This window comes from Corythoichthys intestinalis, chromosome 19 (assembly GCF_030265065.1).
Source record: "Corythoichthys intestinalis isolate RoL2023-P3 chromosome 19, ASM3026506v1, whole genome shotgun sequence".
In the NCBI taxonomy this organism is placed as follows: domain Eukaryota; kingdom Metazoa; phylum Chordata; class Actinopteri; order Syngnathiformes; family Syngnathidae; genus Corythoichthys; species Corythoichthys intestinalis.
This window is the reverse complement of record NC_080413.1, coordinates 1,330,498-1,356,573: the sequence shown is the minus strand read 5'-3', so window position 1 is coordinate 1,356,573 and position 26,076 is coordinate 1,330,498. Positions and strand designations below refer to the sequence as shown.

General features: G+C 40.2%; 2 protein-coding genes across 5 annotated transcripts in view; one reads left to right on the top strand and one right to left on the bottom strand.

Moving 5' to 3' along the window:
* LOC130907819 (arf-GAP with SH3 domain, ANK repeat and PH domain-containing protein 2-like) overlaps positions 1-3,516 on the bottom strand; it is a 29,565-nt gene extending 26,049 nt beyond the window's left edge. For both annotated transcript variants that reach the window (XM_057823290.1, XM_057823291.1), the window contains exon 1: positions 3,187-3,516. In XM_057823290.1, coding sequence (XP_057679273.1) covers positions 3,187-3,498 — 312 coding nt within the window. In that variant the 5' untranslated portion in view covers positions 3,499-3,516. The remainder of the gene's footprint in view (positions 1-3,186) is intronic.
* Positions 3,517-7,096: 3,580 nt separating this feature from the next.
* Positions 7,097-25,234, top strand: cep43 (centrosomal protein 43). Of its 3 annotated transcripts, none has more exons than XM_057822941.1 (13): positions 7,097-7,317; positions 9,382-9,435; positions 9,500-9,554; positions 9,624-9,712; positions 9,779-9,904; positions 9,986-10,021; positions 12,837-12,991; positions 13,061-13,179; positions 15,557-15,622; positions 15,689-15,728; positions 15,793-15,880; positions 15,951-16,072; positions 23,127-25,234. In XM_057822941.1, exons 1-13 carry the CDS (start codon positions 7,234-7,236, stop codon positions 23,131-23,133), a joined length of 1,041 nt encoding a protein of 346 aa, XP_057678924.1. In that variant the 5' UTR covers positions 7,097-7,233; the 3' UTR covers positions 23,134-25,234. The 3 variants fall into 3 exon arrangements, with proteins under 3 accessions (XP_057678924.1, XP_057678922.1, XP_057678925.1); XM_057822939.1 differs by lacking the exon at positions 23,127-25,234 and adding an exon at positions 19,011-19,280; XM_057822942.1 differs by lacking the exons at positions 9,986-10,021; positions 23,127-25,234 and adding an exon at positions 19,011-19,281.
* Positions 25,235-26,076: the final 842 nt, after the last annotated feature.

Genomic DNA, 26,076 nt, shown 5'->3' with positions numbered 1-26,076 from the left:
AATTGATGTAATAATTTCACTTTTAATGTTGCCAGCCACGCTAACTGTAGCGTTACCAGTTTCATGAATGAGACTTGGCAACAATAATCACGTGACTCCATTATACCAATCAGACTCAAGCTTGCCGTTCTATTATTACGCTGGCCTGTTCAATCACTTGGCGTCTTTAAAGCACTACTGTATAAAAAATGAAGTATTTGACATAGGGGGCCGCCCTCAACATGACATGAAAGCGCAGATTTTAACCTCTGTCCCAGTTTTTATTTGGCACTAATTAACCATGGAAAACCGGAGCTATGATCCTTTTAATTTCGTAATAGGAACTATGAAGGAACCATTCAAACTAGTAACTACTTTCTCCACTAGAGGGCACTCATGCTCTTTAGACGAATGATGCTTTAGTTCTGTTGATTTTTTTACCAATTATACTCCACATTTTGGACCCAAAAAGACCAAAAAAATCCCAAAATCTTTTTTCAAAATTTGTAATGTTGATGTCCCATTGACAACCAAACATGCTCAACCAACCGTTTTGAAGCTTGATAATATTTATTCAACTTGTTAGGATAAACATTCAATTGAAAAAAATGAGATTGAATAGTTTTATGTTTGAGAATTCAACACAAACAGCAGGTATGGTCACAGGCGTTTTTGGCCTTTACACATACTATGGTCAAAACAGGTTATATACAGTGCAAAATAGTGAGAAAAAATTATATATATCATCTAACACAAAAAGGGTTTGGAGGATATCTCTTTGTGAAATTAGGTGTTGTACCCATCACCTTATCAAAAGTATATACACGTACATGCAATCAAGCTTCTCGAACACATATCTACATAAAAATTGAAAAGATTATAGTGAAGAAAAAAATATATATATAGCATTGAAAAAAAGTATTTACTTGTCAAGTAGTTTAGTTCAATTCAAATTTTTCAGGCATGCGACCCAATAATCTTGAACAGGTCACCGAGGTGCGTCACACACAACGTCCCACAGCCCACTATTTCGCCGTTTGCGCGCTGCTGTTACTTCTACTCGCCAAGACGCAGACTCATCCAAAGAAAACAACGACAAATACAGCTCATCTTCTTCCTTGAGTTAGTGAAATAATGCATTAGCTTGTGCTAAATGTAGATTTAGATTCATTCTGCACATTTCAAAGTCGCTCACTCAAACCAACCGGCCATTGCTTGCTTCGCATGCCTCCCTTTCATTAGTTGGCGCCTCGCTCAGAAATTTATTAAAAATGATCACATTCGGTTCGTCCTCCTTGACATCACAACGGCTCTTGGGATATGTAGTCTTTTGTGCTGCTTTCGGTTTTGAAAAAGGACAAGAAATGATGGAAATATGGAGATAGATACATGGTCCATGCAGCATTTTAATGCATACTTATGAGTGCAATACAACTATAAAACTCAAATGACATTATCTCCCGTTTTTCTGGGTAGATTGACTTCAAATAAAAATAGGTGTGGACATCAACATCCGCACTTTCAAATGAGAGCAACCAGCGGCACGTGGGTGACGTAATTACAACGTGACGAAGCTTCAAAGACGATATGAACTAAAGATGTCCATTCGATCGGGATGCCGATCGATCGGGTCCGATCACGTCATTTTCAAAGTTTCGGAATCGGCAGAAAAATATCTGACATGCCTTTTGTTAATATATATATATATTTTTTTTAATTAAATCGTTTTCTAATTGTATGTAACGTTACAGACAAAATGTCTTTCACTCATTCAGAGTCTTAAGTTTTGGCTTAAAGTAGGGGTATCAAATTTATCGCGTTAACGGCGGTAATTTAAAAAAAAAAAAAAATCAAAATATTGAAACGCATGCGCTGCATGACCCACCCACGCATTGTCGCGTGCAATCTATAATGGCGCCGTTTTGCCTATATATAGAGCTAAAAGGCAGCATAAAATGAGTAGAGTGGATTTTGGCAGTCTTTGGAGCCCATGTTTAATTGGCTAAAGCCTTACAATCCCTCTCTCAACAATTAGTAATATCGTGGGAAGCAACGTGGGGAAGAAAGGTAGTAGTTGATCTTTTTCTTAACACCCTGTGTTATTTCCCAACGCAGAGAAGATATATCAATTGGTGCCACTACGCACAGTCATGGTTGCACTTCCCATCATGCATTTGGGCAGAAAAGTTAAATGGCTACAGTATCATTTACTGAAAGCTCAACAAATACACTAGATGGCAATATTTAGTCACAATATACAAAGTCACGTTTATCCTTTAAGAATTACAAGTCTTTCTATCCGTGGACCCCTCTCACAGAAAGAATGTTAATAATGAAAATGCCATCTTGAGGATTTATTGACATAATAAATACAGTACTTATGTATTGTATGTTGAATGTATATATTCGTCCGAGTTTTATTCATTTTTTTCTTAATGCATTGCCAAAATGTATATGATCGGGAAAATTTATCGGGAATGATTGGAATTGAATCAGGAGCAAAAAAAAAGCAATTGGATCGGGAAATATCGGGATCGGCGGATACTCAAACGAAAACGATCGGGATCGGATCGGGAGCAAAAAAACATGATCGGAACAACCCTAGCGTAAACGCGTCGCTGCCGACACGTTTGGTGTGAAAGGGTTAATATGTTATAGTACATTATAAATAACTTTGTGCAATGAAAAAAACTACCATGGTTTTAAAAAATATATATATATTATAAGCAGTTACTCACAATGTTACACGTGACTTGAGCATTTTTTTCACCAAATACTTTTTTGAAATGGTAAATGGTGTTATATTTGTATAGCGCTTTTCCACCTTTCAAGGTGCTCAAAGCGCCTTACACTACATTGCCATCTACCAACTGGTCATGCAGTACCAGGAGCAATGTGGGGTTCAGTATCTTGCTGAAGGATATTTAGGCGAGTTCATCAGGGCAGAGAATCGTTTCCACAACCTCTGGGTTGGGGGACAACTACTCTACCACTGAGCCACGCCACCCCAAGTACGTTTCTTGGATGACTACTTTTACTTGAGTACAATTTTTGGCTACTCTACCCACCTCTGGTCCACTGTCCCTGAAAGAGTTAATGGCAAGAAGTCTTGACCGCGAGCTAATTTGACACATCTGTGCCTTGCTCAAGGGTAAACACCCTATGTCTACAGTACACAAAGAGCGTCCCGGTTCCGGTCCGAGTTACCTCCTCCAGGGCGGCCACGCTGTTCCTGCAATGCGTCATGCGCGAGGAGAAGCTGGAGGTGGTGGGCGCCGCATAGTCGTCGTTGCACTCGCGGATGAACTCCGGGACGCTCAGGACCTCCGCCATGGCGCTAACCCAACCCGGAAGCCAGGAGATGTGACTCACGCGGGCCTGCGTCCTCAGGTGTGGGGCGGGGCCTCGGCCGCACCTGGTTGACACCTGACACGCGCGCGCCAGACACTGAATTTCAGTCCAATTTTTTTTCTGCGTGCCGCGGGCGAGACGTCTCAACCCTTTGCACTTGTCACACATCTACTTCCACTTGTTTCCACACTTCTTCTTTTCTTTCTTCTTCTTCTTTTTCCGTGTGGTTGATTGGCGGTTTTGGAAAATGACTTTAGCGCCACCAGCTGGATTTGAAAATACCTGTGCGTCCAAACTAACGATGGTAACGGACGGATCAGAATGTATTTGTGGTAGCTTTGCATCCAAATGGATTGGATGCGTCTCGCGGCCGATGGCACTGATCATTCACATCCCAAGGATATTTCGTTAGAATGTAAGTAAAGTAAAGATTTACCGAAATTTACAGAAAGTTAAAATGTTATGAAAAAAAAAAGAATAGAACAGTGCCATGTTTTCACGTCTTAAATACACTGCTGGCCAAAAGTATTGGCACCCCTGCAATTCTTTCAGATAAAGCTCAATTTCTCCCAGAAAATGATTGCAATTACAAATGCATTGGTAGAAATATCTTCATTGATTTTTTTCCCGCAATGAAAAAACACAAAAGAGAAAATCAATCATTGTCATTTTACACAAAACTCCAAAAATTGCCGAACAAAAGTATTGGCACCCTTTGAAAAATCATGAGATGCTTCTCTAATTTGTGTAATTAACAACACCTGTTACTTACCTGTGGCCTAACAGGTGGTGGCAATTACTAAATCACACCTGCAGTCAGTTAAAATGGATTAAAGTTGACTCAACCTCTGTCCTGTGTCCTTGTGTGTACCACATTGAGCATGGAGAAAAGAAAGAAGACCAAAGAACTGTCTGAGGACTTCAGAAGCAAAGTTATGTGTAAGGATGGGCAATCTCAAGGCTACAAGTCCATCTCTAACGACCTGAATGTTCCTGTGTCTACCGTGCACAGTGTCATCAATAAGTGTAAAGCCCATGGCACTGTGGCTAACCTGTGGACAGAAATAAAGATGGATGAAGAACCTCGACTAACAAGTTCAAGCTGTCCTGCTGTCCGAGGGTACAACAGTGTAAACCCGTACTATCCGTCGGCATCTCCATGAAAAGAGACTCTATGGTAGGATACCCAGGAAGACCCCACTTCTGACCCAGAGACATAAAAAAGCCAGGCTGGAGTTTTCCAAAACTTACCTGAGAAAGCCAAAAACGTTTTAGAAGAATGTCCTATGGTCCGATGAGACAAAAGTAGAGCTTTTTGGGAAAAGGCATAAACATAGAGTTTACAGGGGGGAAAAAAACGAGGTCTTCACAGAAAAGAACACGATCCCCTGAAGTTTTGGGGTTGCTTTGCTGCCCCTGGCACTGGCCTGCTTGACTGTTTGCATGGCGTTATGAAGTCTGAAGACAACCAACAAATTTTGCAGCATAATGTAGGGCTCAGTGTGAGAAAGCTGGGTCTTCCTAAGGGGTCATGGGTCTTTCAGCAGGACAATGACCGAAAACACACTTCAAAAAGCACTAGAAAATGGTTTGAGAGAAAGCACCGGAGACTTCTAAAGTGGCCAAACCTGAATACCATAGAACACCTGTGGAGAGATCTGAAAATCTCAGAGACCTGGAGCAGTTGGCCAAAGAAAAATGGTCTAAAATTCCAGCAGAGCATTGTAAGAAACTCATGGATGAATACAGGAAGCGGTTGTTCGCAGTTATTTTGTCTGAAAGTTCTGCTACAAAGTATTAGGCTGAGGGTACCAATACTTTTGTCTGCCCCATTTTTGGAGTTTTGTGTAAAATGATAATGTTTTTAAAAAAAATTTCATTCTCTTTCGTGTTTTTAATTGTAAGCAAAATCCATGAAGACATTACTGCCAAAGCATTTGTAATTGCAATTATTTTGTGGGAGAAATTGAGCATTATCTGACAGAATTGCTGAGGTGCAGGGCCAGCCCAGGCCATTTGGGGGCCCTAAGCAAAATAATGCCAAGGGGCACATATTTTTGGCCCACCATTTCGTCACAGTGTACTGTGAAACCCATACATGCAATACAACCCATACGTCCATATTTTGTATATTAATCCGATTTTGTTGCACTGCACACTTCAAACTTCTCACCCCCAAACTTCTCACCCCAAATGATTGTCAGTAGTTACAGTAGATAGCGCGAAACCTTTTTCTAAAAGTGGAAAGAAAGAAGTTAAGGAAGAATTTTTATTTTTTTAAGCTTGTAATCAAGTATCAAAACTCAAATAAAGCAAACTGTAGTAAACAAAATAGAATAAAAATAAAACAATTGCCAGATTGGGGGCCCCCTAGTGGTCAGGGGCCCTTAAGCAGCTGCATAGTCTGCGTATAGGCCGGGCCGGCCCTGCTGAGGTGCCAATACTTTTGGCCAGGAGTGTACAAAGTGGAAGAAACACTGATCTACTTGAGTTTTACGGAAATGATACGAAATAACTAGAAATAGCCATTTCTGGAGAAATTATGATGGGGCTTTGCTGTGGTAGATACATATCTAACGGGTCTGTTCCTGTTGATTTGGGGACATTTTGGGGACACGTCCTGTTGATTTGGGGACATTTCAATGTCAGTGGGCTGTAATGGTAAGTTTTGGTTAAAAACACAACCACACAGGTTTTTCTGCCATTGAAAATGAAGGGGAAAATTGGACGTACATGACCGTCAGCGGAATGGACGTGCATGGCTGTCAATGGCATCGATTTACTTGGCCATCAATTTAATGACAATGGGCTGTCATGATAAATGGTCAAAAAGCAAATGGACCAATGTTTTCCTGCCATTAAAAATGAATGGGAAATTTGGACGTATACGACCGTCAATGGCATCCCATTTGAAATGAATGGGACAGTTTTTGGTGAATTATGGGGAACCGTAAGTTTTTGTCTAATTCTATATACAACTGTTATGTCCCTTACCGTCCTGGATTTTTTTATGTGTAAAATTTTGCAATTTGGCCAAAATTGTAGGACTAGATACATTTTGATTTTTTTTTTTAAATCCACGTTTACGGGCGAATGGAAAATTTATGAGAGGTCATTCGAAAAATTCCCCGCGTCCCATGAAAATTCCGGTCATGTTGACATTTGAACGGTGACGGTCGGTCAAACGCAAGCGCGGCCCAGCCTATACACAGACTATGCAGTTGCTTAAGGCCCCTGACCACTAGGGGGCCCCTAATCTGGTAACCTCATTTTATACGTTGTTAGTAGAGCATGGTGAATAATGTGGCACGCATTGCCGTTGTGGCACGCATTGCCGTTTATCTATGCAAACATCCATTTTCTTGTCATTACATGTCATTTAGGGTGAGAAGTTTGAAGTATGCAGTGCAACAAAATATGATTAATATACAAAATATGGACGTATGGGTTGGATTCCATGTATGACTTTCACAGTACACTGTGACGAAATGGTTGGCCAAAAATATGGGCCCCTTGGCATTATTTTGCTTAGGGCCCCCAAATGGCCTGGGCCGGCCCTAACGGTTTGGGCTGTTCGGTGCACCGAAGAAACGCCATTAAAATAAAAAAAAGAATTTCACCATTTGGGTGGTCCGTTTACATTTCGGCCATTCGTTTTACCTTGTAGTTTTGGAAATCAAAAACGAGTCCAAATTCGTTTTATTGTTTATTTTTGCCGCATTTAAAAATACATGAATAAAAGTTGACCGTACGCAGCTAACCCAGGACTTGTCTCAACATCGCCGACGGGTGGCGGAAGAGAGCAAAAACCCTAATTTAAGGCCGTCGAAGAAAACTGGCGTTTGTTTTCATCGGAACTAATTGCTAACAGCTAACAACTTTTTCTCCACTCCATGAAGCAAAATGTCTGCTGCAGATGATGACACGGAACTCAGGGATCTTGTCATCCAGAACCTGGAGAACAACGGAGTTCTAAACAAGCTAAAGGTGCGAAAAGTTGCTTTTTCTTCGCCTTCATTTGTCCGCCGGCTGTTAGCACGCGAAGCTAAAGTTGGATGGAAAGCGATGAAAACCACACAACTCCAAGTAGTCGCAACTAACCTCCAAACCAGACTTTCTACAAATGATATTAGCTTTGTTTATCTATGTACGTTAGCTGAAAGATTCTGCTAAATTAGGCTTATCAGTGTCCTAAGCGTCAGTTTGTATTGTGCTTTGGAGAAGCATATTAGCGCTTAAGTTGTTGTTAAATAGTAAAATTGATAGTAAATTTCTTTATAAAGCCACCACACACATAAACCCATTATATAACAGTTTAGAGTCCCAACACAAACTCCATTTTGCAAATTTTCATATTAGAGAGTGTGCTTTGAAATTTTATTTTGTCTTTATTGTGACTTAAATTATGCCTAAAACATCTTAAGTTAACCCTTTAACACCTAAGCCTATTTTGGCCGAATTTGCATTCATTTGATTTTGCCTTTATATTTCAAAGAAAAAAATGTTCACAATGGCCACGTTGGGTCCCTTTTTTCAGGACATCTTGAACTTCATGTCCAAACTGTTGTTTTCTTCACTGGCCAATTATAATCCACATTTTGGACCCCAAAAGACAAAAAAAAATCCCAAAATATTTTTTCAAAATTTGTAATGTTGGTGTCCCATTGACAACCAAACATGCTCAACCAACCGTTTTGAAGCTTGATATTATTTATTCAACTTGTTAGGATAAAAATCTAATAGAAAAAAATAACATTGAATAGTTTTATGTTTGACTATTCAACACAAACAGCGGGTATGGTCATAGGCGTTTTTGGCCTTTACACATACTATGGTCAAAACAGGTTATATACAGTGCAAAATAGTGAGAAAAAAATTATATATATATATATCATCTAACACAAAAAGGGTTTGGAGGATATCTCTTTGTGAAGTTAGGTATTATACCCATCACCTTATCTAAAGTATACGTACATGCAATCAAGCTTCTCAAACACACATCTTTATAAAAATGTAAAAGATTCATAGGGAAGGAAAAAATATGACATTGGGAAAAAAAAGTATTTTCAAAATATTGACAAGTAGTTCAGTTCAATTCAATTTTTTCAGGCATGCGACCCGATAAAGTTTTTTTTTTCCTTTTTTTCTTCGCACTCAATAAAGTTTGTTTTTGAACAGGTCACTGAGCTGCGTCACATACAACGTCACACAGCCTACTCTTGTGCCATTTGAGCGCTGCTGTCACTTCTACTCGCCGAGACGGCGAAAACAACGACAAATACAGCTCATCCTATTCCTTGAGTTAATGAAAAAATGCATTAGCTTGCGCTAAATTTAGTTTTCGATTCATTCTGCACGTTTCAAAGTCGCTCGCGCAATCCAACCGGTGTTCATGCCTCCTTTTCCTTAGTTGGCGCCGAGCTCGGCAATTTATTAAAAATGTTCACATTCGGTTCGTCCTTCTTGACATCACAACGGATCTTGGTGATATTTAGTCTTTTGTGTTGCTTTCGGTTTTGAAAAAGGACCAGAAATCATGGAAATATGGAGATAGATACATGGTACATGCAGCGTTTTAATGCATATTTATGAGTGCAATAAAACTATAAAACGCAAATGACATTATCTCCCGTTTTTCTTGGCCGATTGACTTCAAATAAAAACTGGTGTGGACATCAACTTCCGCACTTTCAAATGAGACCAACTAGCGGCACGTGGGTGACGTAATTACAGCGTTACGAAGCTTCAAAGACGACATGCGTAAACGCGTCGCTGCCGACACGTTCGGTGTTAAAGGGTTAAACTGTGAAGGCAATTGAAAAAAGTAACATTTTTCTGATTAATCGTTTAATTAATTGGTTAATTAATCGATTATAAAAATAATCGCTACTCGTGATGAACTCATTGGTGGGAGAGTGTGTTTGAACCAGAGGAAGATTATTTTTAAACTTAGCAGAACTTACTAGAACTCACTAGCACTAGATGTCCAATTCATTTGAAAAGGTGAGGCTGGCAGCAATTGACTGAAGGTATTTGTTTGTTTTTCTGCAGGCAGAAATGAGGGCCGCCGTGTTTCTGGCCTTGGAGGAGCAGGACCGACTGGAGGTGAGGCTGGAGTCTGGCGATCATCTTGTCTCGTCTCACGTTTTTGCCGCTTTTGCGTCCTCAGAATAAGACCCCGCTGGTCAACGACCATCTCAAGAAATGTCTCAGCACCAAAGAAGGTCGGTCACAAACTCGGGCGTCATCTGCGACCGCCCGTTTGACCCGATGGCGTGCGTGCGTGTGCGCAGGTCGTCTGGTGGCCGGTCTCATCGTGGACTTCATGCGCGTCTTTCACCTGGACTTCAGCCTCGCCGTCTTTCAGCCGGAGATCAACGCGGTAAGACGGCGTCGTGACGCGAGGGTACGCCGCCGCCAGACGTGACGCGTCGGTCTTTGACGTTAGCACCCGAGCGGTCTGGACGGTCGGCGACTGCTGTGCGGCGAGCTGGGCCTTTCCGAGGCGGAGCTTAATGCAAACTCGCCCGTGCTGCTGGAGTTCATCCGAAGAGGACGACGGCAGGTCGTCGAGGTGCCCATGATGCTTTCTCCGCTCTCTTTACGTCACCGCGAATGCCGGTTCATAGTTACGAATGCGCTTTTTGTCTTTTAGGGGCCGCCGGAGGAGAATGGGCTCGACGTCCACAAGGTATGTGAGCCCAAAAGCAAAACTACATTACTTCAATCAAAAAAGTTGTTTCAATAAAAAAAACTACTTCAATCAAAGAAAAATAGTTTTCAAATGTTTTTTTTTTTTTTTTAAATTTTTTTATTTAAGTGACTTTTAAAATTTTTTTTATTGATTGAATAATAAAGACACAACTCTACCTCCATAACTGTGATGCCGGTCAGACTTTCAGTAGCAAAATTAGTGGTGTGTTTCCCCCCACCTCCACAACATTGACATCTTTTTACATGACTTACACTGGCTGCAGCTGGCTAAAACAGAACTTCTCATATCTCTCTTCTTCAAAGTGGGTGGAGAACGCGGCCTGTTGTCGACATGTTGTATTTCTGTGTTGGGGCTGGCTGCGTGTGAGTGTGGGGGGGTCATGTTATTAACCAATTTAAGCATCCTGGAAGGTTGCTAGTGTTATGTGTCTACCATCCCTATGCAAACCTACGCCCCTATTTTAAATTTTTTTATTTTTTTGAGCTGCGTAAGAATGTTTTTTTTGTCTTCACTTGAAAGAAAGAATAAAACCATAAATATTCTTAGTTTTTAAAAATTCTTTCAAATATTGTTTTTTTCATACAGTGGTACCTCTACATACAAAGTTAATCTGTTCCAGGACCTTGTTTGTAAGTCGAAATGGTCATATGTCGAGCAGGATTTTCCCATAGGAATACATTATAATTCCATTAATTCGTTCCACAGCCCAAAAACTTTCACTAAATCCTTAAAAAATACTGCTGGTACTATTACAAATGGCAATTACACATAGCAAAACAAATAAATTATAAATCAAAATCGGAATAATAATAATAATAATAATAATAATAATTCCTGTATTAATGTAACGAATCGGGTTCTAATGTGGCGGACGTTTTTTGCTGACCCTGAACGCACCGCGGGGCTGACGTGCCAGAGACAGACCAGTGAGCTTGAGTTTCACTTTCACTTTGAATGTTTTCTTGAGAACACCGTCAATTGCGGCAGACAGAAGGTGTTTTTGTTTTGAATAAGTTGTGAAATAAATGATAAAAACGTGGTGAAGTTGGCGATTTCTCTGGAGATGTTACCACAATAAGAATTGTCAGCTTAACTTATAAAGACTGGCGAACGATGTTCGGAGGAGGACCGTGGAGATGTATTGTTGAGCCATTTCACGGATGCCCATCCTACGCTCATATTTTTCTGTCATTTGCATCTTCATTTAGAAGGTAAGCGTCAACTTTTTCCTTGTTTCACCACCTGTACCAACCTTTTCTGAAACCAGTGTTGATTTGTCACACAAGAAAATCCGCCGTGCATTCGTCTGCGGTGCTGCCATTGTTGTCGTATTTCGAGCATGTCGTCGGATGTAGAAACAAATGGCGAGTCAAATTTTACGTCGGATGTCGAAAAGTTGGTGTGTCGAAGCGATCGTATGTAGAGGTACCACTGTATTTCTAATGGAAAAACAAAGGAAAAACTATACAGTCCCTGACAAAGGTCTTGTCGCTTATCCATTTTGTAGAAACAATTGCCAATAACCTGACTCAATTGGTTTCAGAAATGGCTCATATGAAAGCTAAGACCCTCCAAAATGATGTTGAATGTACAAAAATATCACTGAAAAAAGATTCATTATTTAATGAAAGCATAAAGGTCAAATTTTGGTAATACAAAAGCTTTGTCGCCTACAGAAAGTAGTGTGAAAATGGAACAAAAAATGTACTTCAAATACAAAAATATGTTACATAACATAAGCGAATGAAGTAGTGGTGTTGTGAGATCCAAATATAATATTTTGTATGACTTCCATGGGCTTCGGCAAGGATTCATACAATTTATTGATGAAGTCATCAAGAACATCAAAGAAAGCAGTCTTGCGCGCCCCCCAGAGTTCATCAACGTTCTTGGCTTTCGTCTTCCATGCTTCCTCTTTCATCCTGTTCATGTCACGCAAAGAAGATCAAGATCCCCCAGGACTGGCCAGCCCAGTCACAAGACATGAACAGGATGAAAGAGGAAGCATGGAAGACGAAACCCAAGAATGTTGATGAACTCTGGGAGGCATGCGAGACTGCTTTCTTTGTATGAATCCTTGCCGAAGCCCATGGAAGTCATACAAAATATTAAATTTGGATCTCACAGCACCACTACTTGATTCGCTTATGTTATGTAAGATATTTTTGTATTTGAAGTACGTTTTTTGTTCAATTTTCACACTACTTTCTGTAGCGACAAAACTGTTGTCTTGCCAAAATTGGACCTTTATGTCTTCATTAAATGATCAATCCTTTTTCAGTGAAACAAATCTATTTTTGTACATTCAGCATCATTTGGGAGGGTCTTAGCTTTCATATGAGCCATTTCTGAAACCAATTGAATAATTAAAAGTCAGGTTTGTTAGCAATTGTTTCTACAAAATGGATAAGCCACAAGACTTTTGTCAGGGACTGTACTCTTTTTAACTCTTTTATATTTTTGGAACTTTGTTTTTATTGAACACACAGACAATACAAAACAAAAGAATCATTGACAACATCATCAATAGTCTACAAAATGCCTACATACCATATGTTCGTACAAACAGAAAAAAAAATATATATATATTTTTTTGTTTAAAAGGGGGAAAAACTGTTTCAGATTCCATAAAAGGTCCACCTTTTCTTCGCAAATAGTTTTGTTTGCAATGGCTATATCCAGCTAAAATATGAACGTGATTTATTCGTGAGCCGATGAAATGTAATTAATCGGTGACTATTATGATAGTGTTTTGTGGCAGCCCTAATCAGAAGCATTTAAAATGTCGCAGGACCCGGCAGCGGCCGCAGAGCCCGACCGGCAGACGTGCGCCTTCGACAAGGAGCCGGGGTCCCCTCTTCCCTACGCCGAACCGGAACTGCGGGAGGTCGAGTACGACTCCTTTTTCGAGGACCCGCCGCCTCAGCCTCAAAAGACTTACGGATCGTAAGAACGCCGCGACCGGGCTCGTCGGGTACGTCGGGTACGCCGGAATCCGCAATGTCACCGTTGCAGGCTGGCTGCTCGCCGTAGCGGACCGAGTCCGGCAGGGTCACGGTTGGACGCGGCCTCGAAGGCGGAGGGAGAAGAAGTCGGAGGAGGAGAAGTCTCGGGAAGGAGCCACAGTCAGGCGGGTAGGACATCCGGTGTTGTGTTTGGCAGCCCTTTTAATTTCCGTCCTAGTCCTTTGGACGAAAATAGCCGTATTTTAGTCATTTCAAAATGTGTTTGTCTAGTTTTAGTCGACGATTAGTCAAAGTGTTTTTTTCGTATTGTAAAATTCAAAGGTTTTCGTCCAACAATACATAAAGGTTTCCAACAATTTGGATTGAACATTGACAGACGAGCACATATTGTAGCATCTACAAGGACTTTGTGACGATAATACATAGTGCCACAATGATTAATCGATCAACTCGAGTAATTCGATAACAAAACTAGAAACTGCAATTTCTGGAGAAATTACTCTGGGGCTTTGCTGTTTGGAGATACAGATCTTAGCCCCGCCCAGGTTGGTTTGGGGACATTTGGGGGGCGTGTCCTGGTCATATCAGGTGATTTAGGAACATTTGGAGACACGTCCTGGTCATATCAGGTCATTTGGGGGGGGGGGAGGGGGCATGTCCTGGGCATATCAGGTCATTTGAGACCATTTGGGGCACACGTCCTGGTCATATCAGGTCATTTAGGGACATGTGGGGGACACGTCCTGGTCTTGTCAGGTCATTTGGGGATATTTGGGGGGGGCGTGTCCAGGGCATATCATGTCATTTGAGGACGTTTGGGGCACACGTCCTGGTCATATCAGGTCATTTGGAGACATTTGGGGGACACGTCCTGGTCACGTCAGGTCATTTGGGGACAGTTGGGGGGGCGTGTCCTGGGCATATCATGTCATTTGAGGACATTTAGGGCACACGTCCTGGTCATGTCAGGTCATTTGGGGGGTGTCCTGGTCATATCAGGTCATTTGGGGGGCGTGTTCTGGTCATATCAGGTCATTTTGGGGACATTCGGGGGATACCTCCTCGTCATGTCGGGTCATTTGGGGACATTTGGGGCATGTGTCCTAGTTATATCAGGTCATTTGGGGGGCGTGTCCTGGTCATATCAGGTCATTTGGTGACATTCGGGGGACACGTCCTCGTCATATCAGGTCATTTGGGGACATTTGGGGCGTGTGTCCTGGTCATATCAGGTCATTTGGGGGGCGTGTCCTGGTCAGATCAGGTCATCTGGGGACATTTGGGCGGCGTGTCCTGGTCTTTTCAGGTCATTTGGGGGGGGTGTCCTGGTCAGATCAGGTCATTTGGGGACATTTGGGGGGCGTGTTCTGGTCATATCAGGTCATTTGGTGACATTCGGGGGACACGTCCTCGTCATATCAGGTCATTTGGGGACATTTGGGGCGTGTGTCCTGGTCATATCAGGTCATTTGGGGGGGGGCGCTTCCTAGACGTATTAGGTCATTTGGGGACATTTGGGGGACACTTCCTATTGATATCTGGACATTTCCTGATGATTTGGGGATATTTGTTTTTTTGCCATTGAAAATGAATGGGGAAATTTGGACATCATACATACAATAGCGATAAATATGCCTCAATGCAATGTACTTGGTACATTGGTAATAAATGGGAAATTTGGACGTCAATGGCATCGACTTACATATGCGTCAATGGATCCCAAGTACATTGGCGTCAATAGAATCGACATACATGGCCGTCAATGGCAAGGACGTGCGTAGCCCTCATTTGCAATTGTGTACTGTACGGAAAAAAATTAGTGGGTCATTCGAAAAAGTCGCTGCGTCGCCGGAAAATTCCGGTCGTTTCGATATTTGCGGTGTGCCAATCAAATCCCATAAAAAGAAAAAAATAGAATTATACCCAAAAATTGGATAAATTTTATTTGAATCAAAATTTGCTGCTTTAAGGATTTGTTTAATTTGAGTGGCGTTGTAAAGATTTGTTTTGAAAGTGTTTGCATTTAGTTTTGTTGATTTAGGTGGATACACTGCCCTCTAGTGGGAACAGTGAATATGACATAACTCGTTTAACATCGCTGAATCCAGCTGCTCCCTGTTAAGACCAACGTAAGCTAAGTTTTTGTTTGAGCTAATATTTACGTTTTTTTTTTTGTATTTGTAATCTAGTTTATACAGTAGATGTATTTAGCTGTTTTTAGTGGGAAAATGTGTTTGAATGTCGCGGTGTGAATTCAAATCAACGAACTCTGGTGCGGACCAAACAACTGGTCCGAGACTTGGAGAAGTGGTCTCTTTTCGCTTGCAAGCGGACCATTGGTCTCGTTATGTTTTTGTCTCCCGAGACACGTTTTTAGCACGTCATCGTTATGAAAAAGTTGTTCATAGATGAAATATTTTCATTATCATTGACGAAAACAACAATGTTGTCAACATTTTTGTAACCATATTTTTTTAAGACTCACCTCAAGTTCATTAGGGTTCATTTTAACCACGCTCTTACGCAAACGTCCGCCTGCCCGCAGGGTCGACCTCGAGGGAGAAAGCGTCCCGAGAGTCGGAGCTCCTGAGCGGCGGCTCGCTCCATTTAGGTAGGCCCCGGCCGTCGCCCGCCGCGAGCTAACGTTTGCCGCTAACCATGCCCCGTGTCCGCGCAGACGTCGATGACGACGAAGACTACGACGACGACTTCAACAGGTATGCCGGACGACTCCTTCGGCCCAACTCTGAGGGGCGACGCTAACCGGGAGGGTCTTTTTAGCCACCCCTCGAACTTGTACAAGAGCGGGGCGAGCGTCAGCGAGGAATTTGAGGAGGGCTCCATCGGTGGACCCGAATGCAGCGACAAGGTTAGCTTTCAGTGTGTCAATGAGCCGCCGCCAGTAATGTAGACTTGAAAAGCCCCGCGTGTGCGTGTAGCTGGAGGACACGTTGGACGTGAGCGTCTCGCAGCCCAGTGTCGGACTACATGGTGCAAACTACATGGAGGAAGTGACCTCGCCGCCATACGCCGCTCCCTCTTCTTCCCTTGCACGCAATGAGTAGGCAACTTTTTTTTTTCCAGCACTGCAGGAAAAGTGATTTTATTTTAGAAGATGATTGATCCCAAAAAAAAGTCTATATTCCAATTCACAGTCACTAGAAGTAGTGTTGTAATGATACCAATACTACAGTCCCCGACAAAAGTCTCGTTGCTAATCCATTTTGTAGAAACAATTGCTAATAACCTGACTTTGAATGATTCCATTGGTTTCAGAAATGGCTCATATGAAAGCTGAGACCCTCCCAAATGATGTTGAATGTACAAAAATATATTTGTTTCACTGATTATCATTTAACGAAGACATAAAGGTCCAATTTTGGCAAGACAAGTTTTGTCGCCTACAGAAAGTTGTGTGAAAATTGAACAAAAAATGTACTTGAAATTAGGGCTGTCAAATTTAACGCGTTAACGGGCGGTAATTAATTTTTTCAATTAATCACGTTAAAATATTTAACGCATGCGCGGAATGACCCGCTCATGAATTGCCACAAACAGATTACAATGAGAGCTAAGAGGCAGAGAAAGGCAGGGCCGGCTCAGCCTATACACAGACTATGCACCTGCTTAGGGCCCCTGACCACTAGGAGGCCCCCAATCTGGGAATTGTGTAATTTATATTCTATTTTGTTTACTACAGTTTGCTTTATTTGACTTTTGTGAGTTTTGATACTTAATGCCAAGCTTAAAAAATACTTCTTTCTTTTCCCTCTTTTAAAAAAAGGCTTGGCTCTATCTACTGTAAGTACTGACAATCATTTGGGGTGAGAAGTTTGAAGTATGCAGTGCAACAAAATCTAATTAATATACAAAATATAGACGTATGGGTTGGATTGCATGTATGAGTTTCACAGTACACTGTGACAAAATGGTGTGCCAAAAATATGGGCCCCTTGGCATTATTTTGCTTAGGGCCCCCAAATGGCCAGGGCCGGCCCTGGAGAAAGATGTCTTGTTTTGGGCTTTTTCTTAACAAAGGTATACCACACGCAACGTGCCGGCACTTTGTTTCTTTATTTCTTTATTAGCACATTCAGCTTCAACATGAACACAGCTTATGGCCAGGGTACCCGCGGGTAATTAAAAGTATTTAAAAAAAGCATTGAATTTAGTTTTTCATTATTAAAGGTATTAAAAGTATTAAATTAGCTGTCGTAAGTCTGGAATTTTTTCACCGTGGTATTAATTTTGAAGAACATCTCAGTGCAACCTAAATTATATCCGTGACAAAGTTTTTTTTTTTTTTTTTTTTTTAATCCATAACGAAGATGACGTGTAGAATTTTTACGATGCACTGCACTACAAATCATAATGCACCTCGGGCGTGCGCGCTGTTAGCATCATTAGCATCAATATCACAACAGCAGGCAATCGCACAGTACTGTGTGCTAACGTAAGGAAGTGCTCAGATGGCTTCGTTGTTATGTTTGACGAAAGCCTCAACAAGACCACCAAGTCCAAACAGTTGGACCAGCATGTGAGGTATAGGATCGGCAACCAAGTTGCATCCAGATACTTTGGGTCGCAGTTTATGGGTCATGCGAAGGTAGTGGACCTGCTTAACATTTCAAAGTAAGTTGCCAATTTCTCCAATTAAAATGTGTTAGATGAAATAATGTATTTCTGCACGGTTTGCCTTTCGAATGAATGTGAATTTCGTAGTTTTAACTCAAGAGTTAGCCATGTTCAATGGGGCACTGGCAGGTGCATTAGCCTTAGCATGGATAAACCGGACTCGTAGATCCACCATCACCCTCAGATAAACAACACGGTTGGCGCTATTATTGGAACGAGTGCGGGGTAACGTTGATCTCAATAACATGGCATGGTGATAGGCAAATTATAATGTAGGTGATAGTAAAACACCGCCTGTTATTTTTATTCTTATTATATTAACTCTATTTTTGATTGAAAATTGTACAAATTTTATTAAAACCAAAATATGAAGAGGGGTTTTAATATAAAATTACTATAATTTGTAACTATAACATTTCTTTTATGAACTACAAGTCTTACTATCCATGGATCACTTAAACAGAAAGAATGTTAATAATGCCATTTGTGGATTTATTGTTATAATAAACAAATACAGCACTTATGTACAGTGTTGTATGTATATATCCGTCTTGTTTCCTATCTTTGCATTCCAACAATAATTTACAGAAAAATATGGTATACTTTAGAGATGGTTTGAATTGCGATTAATTACGTTTAATTAATTTTTAAGCTGTAATTAACTCGATTAAAAATTTTAATCGTTTGACACCCCTACTTTTTATATATATAAGATATATTAGGGTGACCATACTTTGATTTCCAAAAAAGAGGACACTCAACCCGGCCTCAGGATACTTGAATTTTACTCGAAGTTCACTCAAAGATGCCTATATAGCTTTAATATATTCAAAATGTGCCCTCTCACTCTGGGTGGAAAAATGCAGTTTGGGGGAAAAAAAAAAAAATAATGATAATATATATATATGTAGAATGCAGACCCATGGAAATGCAGTCCAGTCAATACACATACACACATTAGGCTATGTGCCAACTAAACATTTTTATAAATTACTATCACCACAATTGTCCTTGACGAATTGTACGAATTAGATTGCACACAAACAATAACTGAAATAAACTAAAAAAACTATTCAACCAGCATGTCTCCAAACGTAGCAGTTGAAAACTACGTTTCCCATAATGCCTAGCGTTTAGCTTACTGATAGCTAGCTGAGGCAAAAATCAAACTTTGCTATAAAAGTTTACAATCATCGGCAGCGCAACGATGCGAAACCAAACGGGATTTTACAGTCAAAGCTCCGACAGAAGTCAACAGGTACCATTATATACGTATATTTGTCCCTTTTTAAGGGTTAGGAATGTAAGAGGCAGCTGAGATTTGTTGATATTTCAGACTATTTATGTTGCCTTCCACCCTGCAGATCTCTCGCACACCCCCATACTGGATGTAACCCCAGACGATGATTTTGCCTCCACCAAACTTCACTGTTTTTCGGCAAAAGGTGGATTTTTCAGATGAATCTTCCATTAAATTACACCACAGTCGCCACAAATATTGAGGGAGACCTACTGGGGCCCGCATGGATCTGAGATTCTCTCAGAAAACAGTGAAGTTAGGTTTTTGAATCATAAATATAATTAATTACCTTCGTTTTATGGCTGGGTTGAAACAAAAGTGGTTGCGCGACGTCTGTAAACGGGGGTTTCCAGGGTAAAACAGACAAATTAAAAATATTTCTGGGGCTAAATGCGCCATCAACCTGCTATGGCAGCATATAGACATATTGTTCTATCAAACACATTTCTTTTGGCTTAAAATACAGCAGTTTCTTTTAAAGAGGAGTGCAAGAGCAGAAACTGCTTTTTCAGTCTTGACTATGTTTTCTGCCATATACATGTTATAATTTCAAGAATTTAGACAAGTTTCCCGTGAAAAAGGTCCTAAACGATTTATCAAAATAGTTGTCGATTAATTTGCTAATCGATTAGTTTTTGATCAATTGATTAATTGTTGCACCTCTAATCATAACAAGTGTTATGAAAATATTCAATGAGAGTTCAAAAGTTACCTATTGTTGCTTTGATGTGGTTATGTAGTGGGTTAGTCACCTTCTTCAAAGTAAAATAATGACAGTTTGTATAGACAACTTTATGCTAAGAAAAAAATACCATTGTTTGATTTTTTTTTTTTTTTTTTTTTTTTAAACATCGTGTGCAGTTACTCACAACTTGTGTATTCGTTTCACCAAATACTTTTTTGCATATATTTGAGTACACTTTTTTGGATGACTTGAATATTATTATTTTGAATGAACCTTACTCGAGTCAAAATTTTGGCTACTCGACCCACCTCCGGCCGTATCGCGACACCGTTCTCCACTTGACACTGCGGCAACGTTCCCGCAGGGCCCCCTTCAGGACAAACAGAGCACTGGCTCTTTTAGTCGCCCCCCGGCCTCAACGGAATTCCTGTAGTCGATCTGAAGATATGAACTCTGACACATCCAGATAAAAAGCTCGTGAATAAATGTTAAAAAAAAAAAAAGATTTTAATGATATAACATCAGAAAATTTTTTTTTTTCTTCACAAGAAAACAGGGACGCAAGGTTAACCAAAAGCACTTAACATGATCGGAATTCTTTCGGTGACGGCGATAGACGTCCGATCCTCTCAAATGGATTAGACTTTAATCGCTGTCGTCGGCACTGAAATGTGATTTTGATTTGTAAAAAGATACATTCATTCTAAACGTAACATGAAATACATTTCAAACAAAGATATTTTCATGCTCATCCACAGGTACAAAATTAGTAAAAACAACAAAGAAGCTTTCATGGTAAAAATAATGCAACAAAATGACATAAAAAGTTAACTCCCCCCGGCCCGCCCCCAAGTGAGAGTAAAATATTATAAAGTCAAGATCTCCATTTCTTGCTTTGGAAGAGTGGTGTCTACTCACAAAATCTGCCGTAGAAAAGTTCCCATCCCGGATCAAGTGGTCCTAAACATTTCACAAACGAGCCTCACTACTGTTGAAGTGTCGAGAACCACTGGACCAGGGAGGGTCGTCCCATGTGCCGAACGGCACACTGCCGCTTGCAATCCAGCCTCTTTTATATGGACGCAAGCTGTACGACCGGTGGCGCTCGCTCGTCGGCTTCCAACCGGACTATCTTGCTCTGCTGCTTTTTCTCTTTCGCTCGACCTCCCAAAAAGGAAACCTTTTTTTTTTTTTTTTTTTGGGGGGTGGGGGGGCGTCCGATTATTGTTTTTTTTTGTTTTTTGATATTACCTTTACTGCACTAAAGTTAGATTATACAGTATTTGGAAGTTTACTGGTGCTACAGTGGGGCAAATAAGTATTTAGTCAACCACAAATTGTGCAAGTTCTCCCACTTGAAAATACAAGAGAGGCCTGTAATTGTCAACATGGGTAAACCTCAACCATGAGAGACAGAATGTGGAAAAAAACCAAAAATCACATTGTTTGATTTTTAAATAATTTATTTGCAAATCATGGTGGAAAATAAGTATTTGGTCAATACCAAAAGTTCATCTCAATACTTTGTTATGTACCCTTTGTTGGCATTAACAGCGGCCAAACGTTTTCTGTAAGTCTTCACAAGCTTTTCACATACTTTTGCTGGTATTTTGGCCATTCCTCCATGCAGATCTCCTCTAGAGCAGTGATGTTTTGGGGCTGTCGTCGGGCAACACGGACTTTCAACTCCCTCCACAGATTTTCTCTGGGGTTGCGATCTAAAGACTGGCTAGGACTTTGAAATGCTTCTTACAAAGCCACTCCTTTGTTGCCCTGGCCATGTGTTTCGGATCATTGTCATGCTGAAAGACCCAGCCCCGTCTCATCTTCAATGCCCTTGCTGACGGAAGGAGATTTTCACTCAAAATCTCACGAAGCATGGCCCCATTCATTCTTTCCTTTACACAGATCAGTTGTCCTAGTCCTTTGCAGAAAAACAGCCCCAAAGCATGATGTTTCCACCCCTATGCTTCACAGTGGGTATGGTGCAATTCAGTATTCTTTTTCCTCCAAACAAGAGAACCCGTGTTTCTACCAAAAAGTTCTATTTTGGTTTCATCTGACCATAACACATTCTCCCAGTCCTCTTCTGGATCATCAAAATGCTCTCTAGCGAACCGCAGACGGGCCTGGACGTGTACTTTCTTCAGCAGGGGGACACGTCTGGCAGTGCAGGATTTGAGTCCCTGGCGGTGCATTTTTGTTACTGATAGTAGCCTTTGTTACTGTGGTCCCAGCTCTCTGTAGGTCATTCACTAGGTCCCTCCGTGTGGTTCTGGGATTTTTGCTCACCGTTCCTGTTATCATTTTGACGCCACGGGGTGAGGAGGGAGTTGAAAGTCCGTGTTGCCCAACGATAGCCCCAAAACATCACTGCTCTAGAGGAGATCTGCATGGAGGAATGGGCCAAAATACCAGCAACAATGTGTGAAAAGCTTGTGAAGAGTTACAGAAAAAATTTGGCCTCTGTTATTGCCAACAAATGGTACATAACAAAGTATTGAGATAATGACCAAATACTTATTTTCCACCATGATTTGCAAAGAAATTCTTTAAAAATCAAACAATGTGATTTTGTTTTTTTTTCCACATTCTGTCTCATGGTTGAGGTTTTACCCATGTTGACAATTACAGGCATCTCTAATATTTTCAAGTGGGAGAACTTGCACAATTAGAGGTTGACTAAATACTTATTTGCCCCACTGTGCCTACACCATATTCAATTACTTTTTGTTGATTTTTTTTAGGTCTTTCCGTTATAATGTCCAACCCCCTGTATATGGCGGAAAACACAGACAAGACTGAAAAAGCAGTTTTTGCTCTTGCACTCCTCTTGCAGAGAAACTGTTGTATTTTAAGCCAAAACAACTGCCGTATTTGATAGAACAATATGTCTATATGCTGCCATAGCAGATTCATGGCTCATTAAGCCCCCGAACTATTTTTAATTTGTCCGTTTTACCCTGGAAACCCCCATTTACAGATGTCGCGCAATCGCTTTTGTTTCAACCTAGCCATTAAAAAAAGGTAAGTAATCGTATTTATTATTCAAAATGTCTCTCATTTTTAGCTTAGTCATTAATTGGATCGAAAAGAGGTAATTACGCAATGATATCTCGTTAAAATCATGGCGTCTTTAATTCTGCTCTCGCGTGCTCTCACCTTCAGTTAGGGTTTCACTGTTTAATTTAGAAAAAAAAAAAAAAAAATTCTTTAAAAATGCGCTCCTGTTCAAAATTTTCCTTTCCCCAGAAAATTGAGATTTTAAGCTTTCCAATTATGTATCGCACATACATATCGGACAATTTTGAAATTTGGCCAAATTAGGGTTCTCAGAGCGGAGCTTCAGGTCACCTGAGTGTTTTCCGCCATATTCTCATATGCTGCCATCGCCTCAAATGGTTAAACACAATCTACCCTAAACGCCATTATTCTAGCGTAATGTATCAAATCAACTGGAAGCCCACTTTTTTTTATTTTTTTTTTATTTGAAAGGACTTGACTTCCTGTCAGTGGCAGACATCAGGTGACAGGAAATGCCCCGCCCGTTTGCCCGCATTCCATGACCGCCAGTACCCCTTCAACGGCGCTACTTGCCGTCAAAGAATGTCACCTGACCTCATTCTAGAGCTGGGTGTGCGTGTGTATGTGGAGGTAGGTCAAAGGTCAATCAAAAAAAAAGGTCAGGCGCCAGAGGGGCGGGATGTCCCACGGGGGTTGGTGTCCAATCACAGTCGGGCTTTTTTTATTGTGTTCCTTTTGTAAGTGAAAGCAAAATATTGGAATTGTATGTCAATGCTTTGTAACATGGAAAATAAACCTTGTCTTGATTCATGTCAAGTTTATTTTTGAATGTTTATTTCTATAGCCACGAATGACATGAACATATTTGATAACAGTAAAGAAGGCATTATAAAATCATTTGATAAAAAAGCACAATGAACCCCCTGAATTGAAAAAAATCATTGGTGGAATACATGAGTACATAAAAGTATTCATAATAAATACAAACTCTTTTGAAAATTTAAATTGAAAAATATCATTATAATTGGGGAAAATCCTAATTTAAAGAGGAAAAAAAATACATTCAAATTTTAAAATACTAAAATATACCTCATTTCTTGTTAAAAAATTCTATTGTATACAATTGTGATTTTTTATTTAGGGATTTTATCTGATTTATAGCTGTATTTTATTTTCAACGTTTCATATATTTTTTAAAAGCTCATTGTCACTGACGGCAATAGACATCCTATCCATTTTGACTGTGATTGCTGCCAGTCCACCGTCCAATCGCTGTCGGTGACAGTGAAACACGATCACTCAATGTTGAAATGGATTTCAATGGCAGTAGGGCTGCAACTAACGATTATTTTCCTAATCTGATAAATGTCACTTCTTTCAATGATCTTCACAATAAATTAATGAAGTTGTTTCCAGCAACTTGTAGGTAGCAACGAAGACAAAATGGATGACCATTTCCTTCAAATTCTTTGGCAACTAATTCATGAATCCATTAGTTGTTGCAGCTTTATTAAGAAGCTAGTTTAGACAGATATCTGAAATTGGCAAAAAAGTGAATTGTTGTTTTCAGCAGATTTTTTGTTCATGTCCTACTTTTATTTAACAAAAATATCATGAAAAAATATTATATTTACAACTGAGTAGTTATATATAGCGCATGAAACGATTACTCGAGTAATTCGATCTGAAAAAAGATTCAAATTCAATTTTGCTGCTTTGAGTATTTGTTTAATTTAAAGTGGCGTTGTAATGTTTTTTTTTTTTTCAAAGGTTTTGCATTTAGTTTTATTGATTTGGGTGGATACACTGCCCTCTAGTGGCAACAGTGAATATAACAACTCATTTCACATGGCTGAGTCCAGCAGCTCCCTGTTAAGTAAAACATAAGCTAAGTTTTTTTTTTTAATGCATTCGTAATTTAGTTCATGGGTATATGTAGTGTTTTTTTTTTTTTGTGGGAATATGTGTTTAGAGCCTTGTTTAAAAAAAAAAAAAAAAAAAGTTAGCAATTTATAGCAATTAAACCAGCAGACTTTTGCTTTGTAAGTTAGCCAATTGTTCTTTGGTTGTACTTAGATCCTCATTTATTTTTATACCGTTTGAGGATCAGCTGAGGGATTTTGATTTTAATTTTTTTTCCCCCCCTTATCCGATTACTCGATTATTGGAACTAAATACCGTATTGGCCCGAATATAAGATGCTGTTTTTTGCATTGAAAAAAGACTGAAAAAGCGGGGGTCATCTTATATTAGACATGAGTCTAGACATGATACCCATTCACGACGCTAGATGGCGCCAGATTATCATTGAAGCGATGTTCTGTCATGACAAATCTCAGCTACTCTCAAGTTTAACCAGTTGGCATTATTTTATTGCAATGTTTTTCCTTATTCAGATTTGTTTAAGACTAGTTACAGTTATACTTCACTTTGATGGTTAATGCAGGTATTGCAGTTTTGTTGTTTGGTTTATTTACATTTCAAAAACCAGAAACCATTCATTTACGAACGTGATTGCACTTTACATATTTAAATGTTCAGATATTAAGATTTGAAAGAGGCAAAATAACATGCTTTTTCTCTCAAATATATTGTTATAATCATTTGTTTCAGATGTACTGTAATTATTTTCTGTAGAAAAATTAATTTGGTGTTGAAAAAGTATTTTTTTCAAACTTGAGTCTTGAAAAAGAGGGCTCGTCTTATATTCGGGCCAATACATCGATTAATCGACTACTAAAATAATTGATGCCTACAGCCCTAGTTATATATGTTATAATTTCAAGAATTTACACAAGTTTAAGTTGAAGAAGGTCCTAAACGATTAATTGGTTGTCCAAATTGTTGTCGATCAATTTGCTTTTCGATTAGTTGTCGATTAATTGTTGCACCTCTAAATGGCAGTTGAAGCAATCTGACCTTTTAGCCAGACTGCCGGAATCACGCCAGCTGAACCAACGCACCCGCGCTGGCGCAGGTCCAGCGACCCGGGCTGGCGAGACTTCAACAACCCGGCCAAAAGGCCAAACTCCGCACGTTCACCTTAGTCTTAACTCCTTGTACTGACTCCATTTTGAAATCTGGAAAAAGGCATCGAAGCACAAGTTGACAATTAATCAGGTCGACAGCGATCATACAGTACAGAGGGACCCAGGCGAGGATCCAAGGTCACCATATCACAAGTCAATGAAATGTTTAGGAGAAAGAAAAAAAAAGTGACAATGCTTAGTTAAACATTTGTCTTTTGTAGGCTTTCGCGGGGCGGGCTGTGGGCAGGAAGAATGGTGTGTTTGGGCATTGCTTAGGATTATTGTCTGTTTGTGGATTGGACAGGAGGATTTGGGAGTTACTGTTGTCAGGGCAACGAGGGTTGTGGATTTTGGCACCTCAGCGTCAAAGGGTCTCTTGAAGTCTTATCATT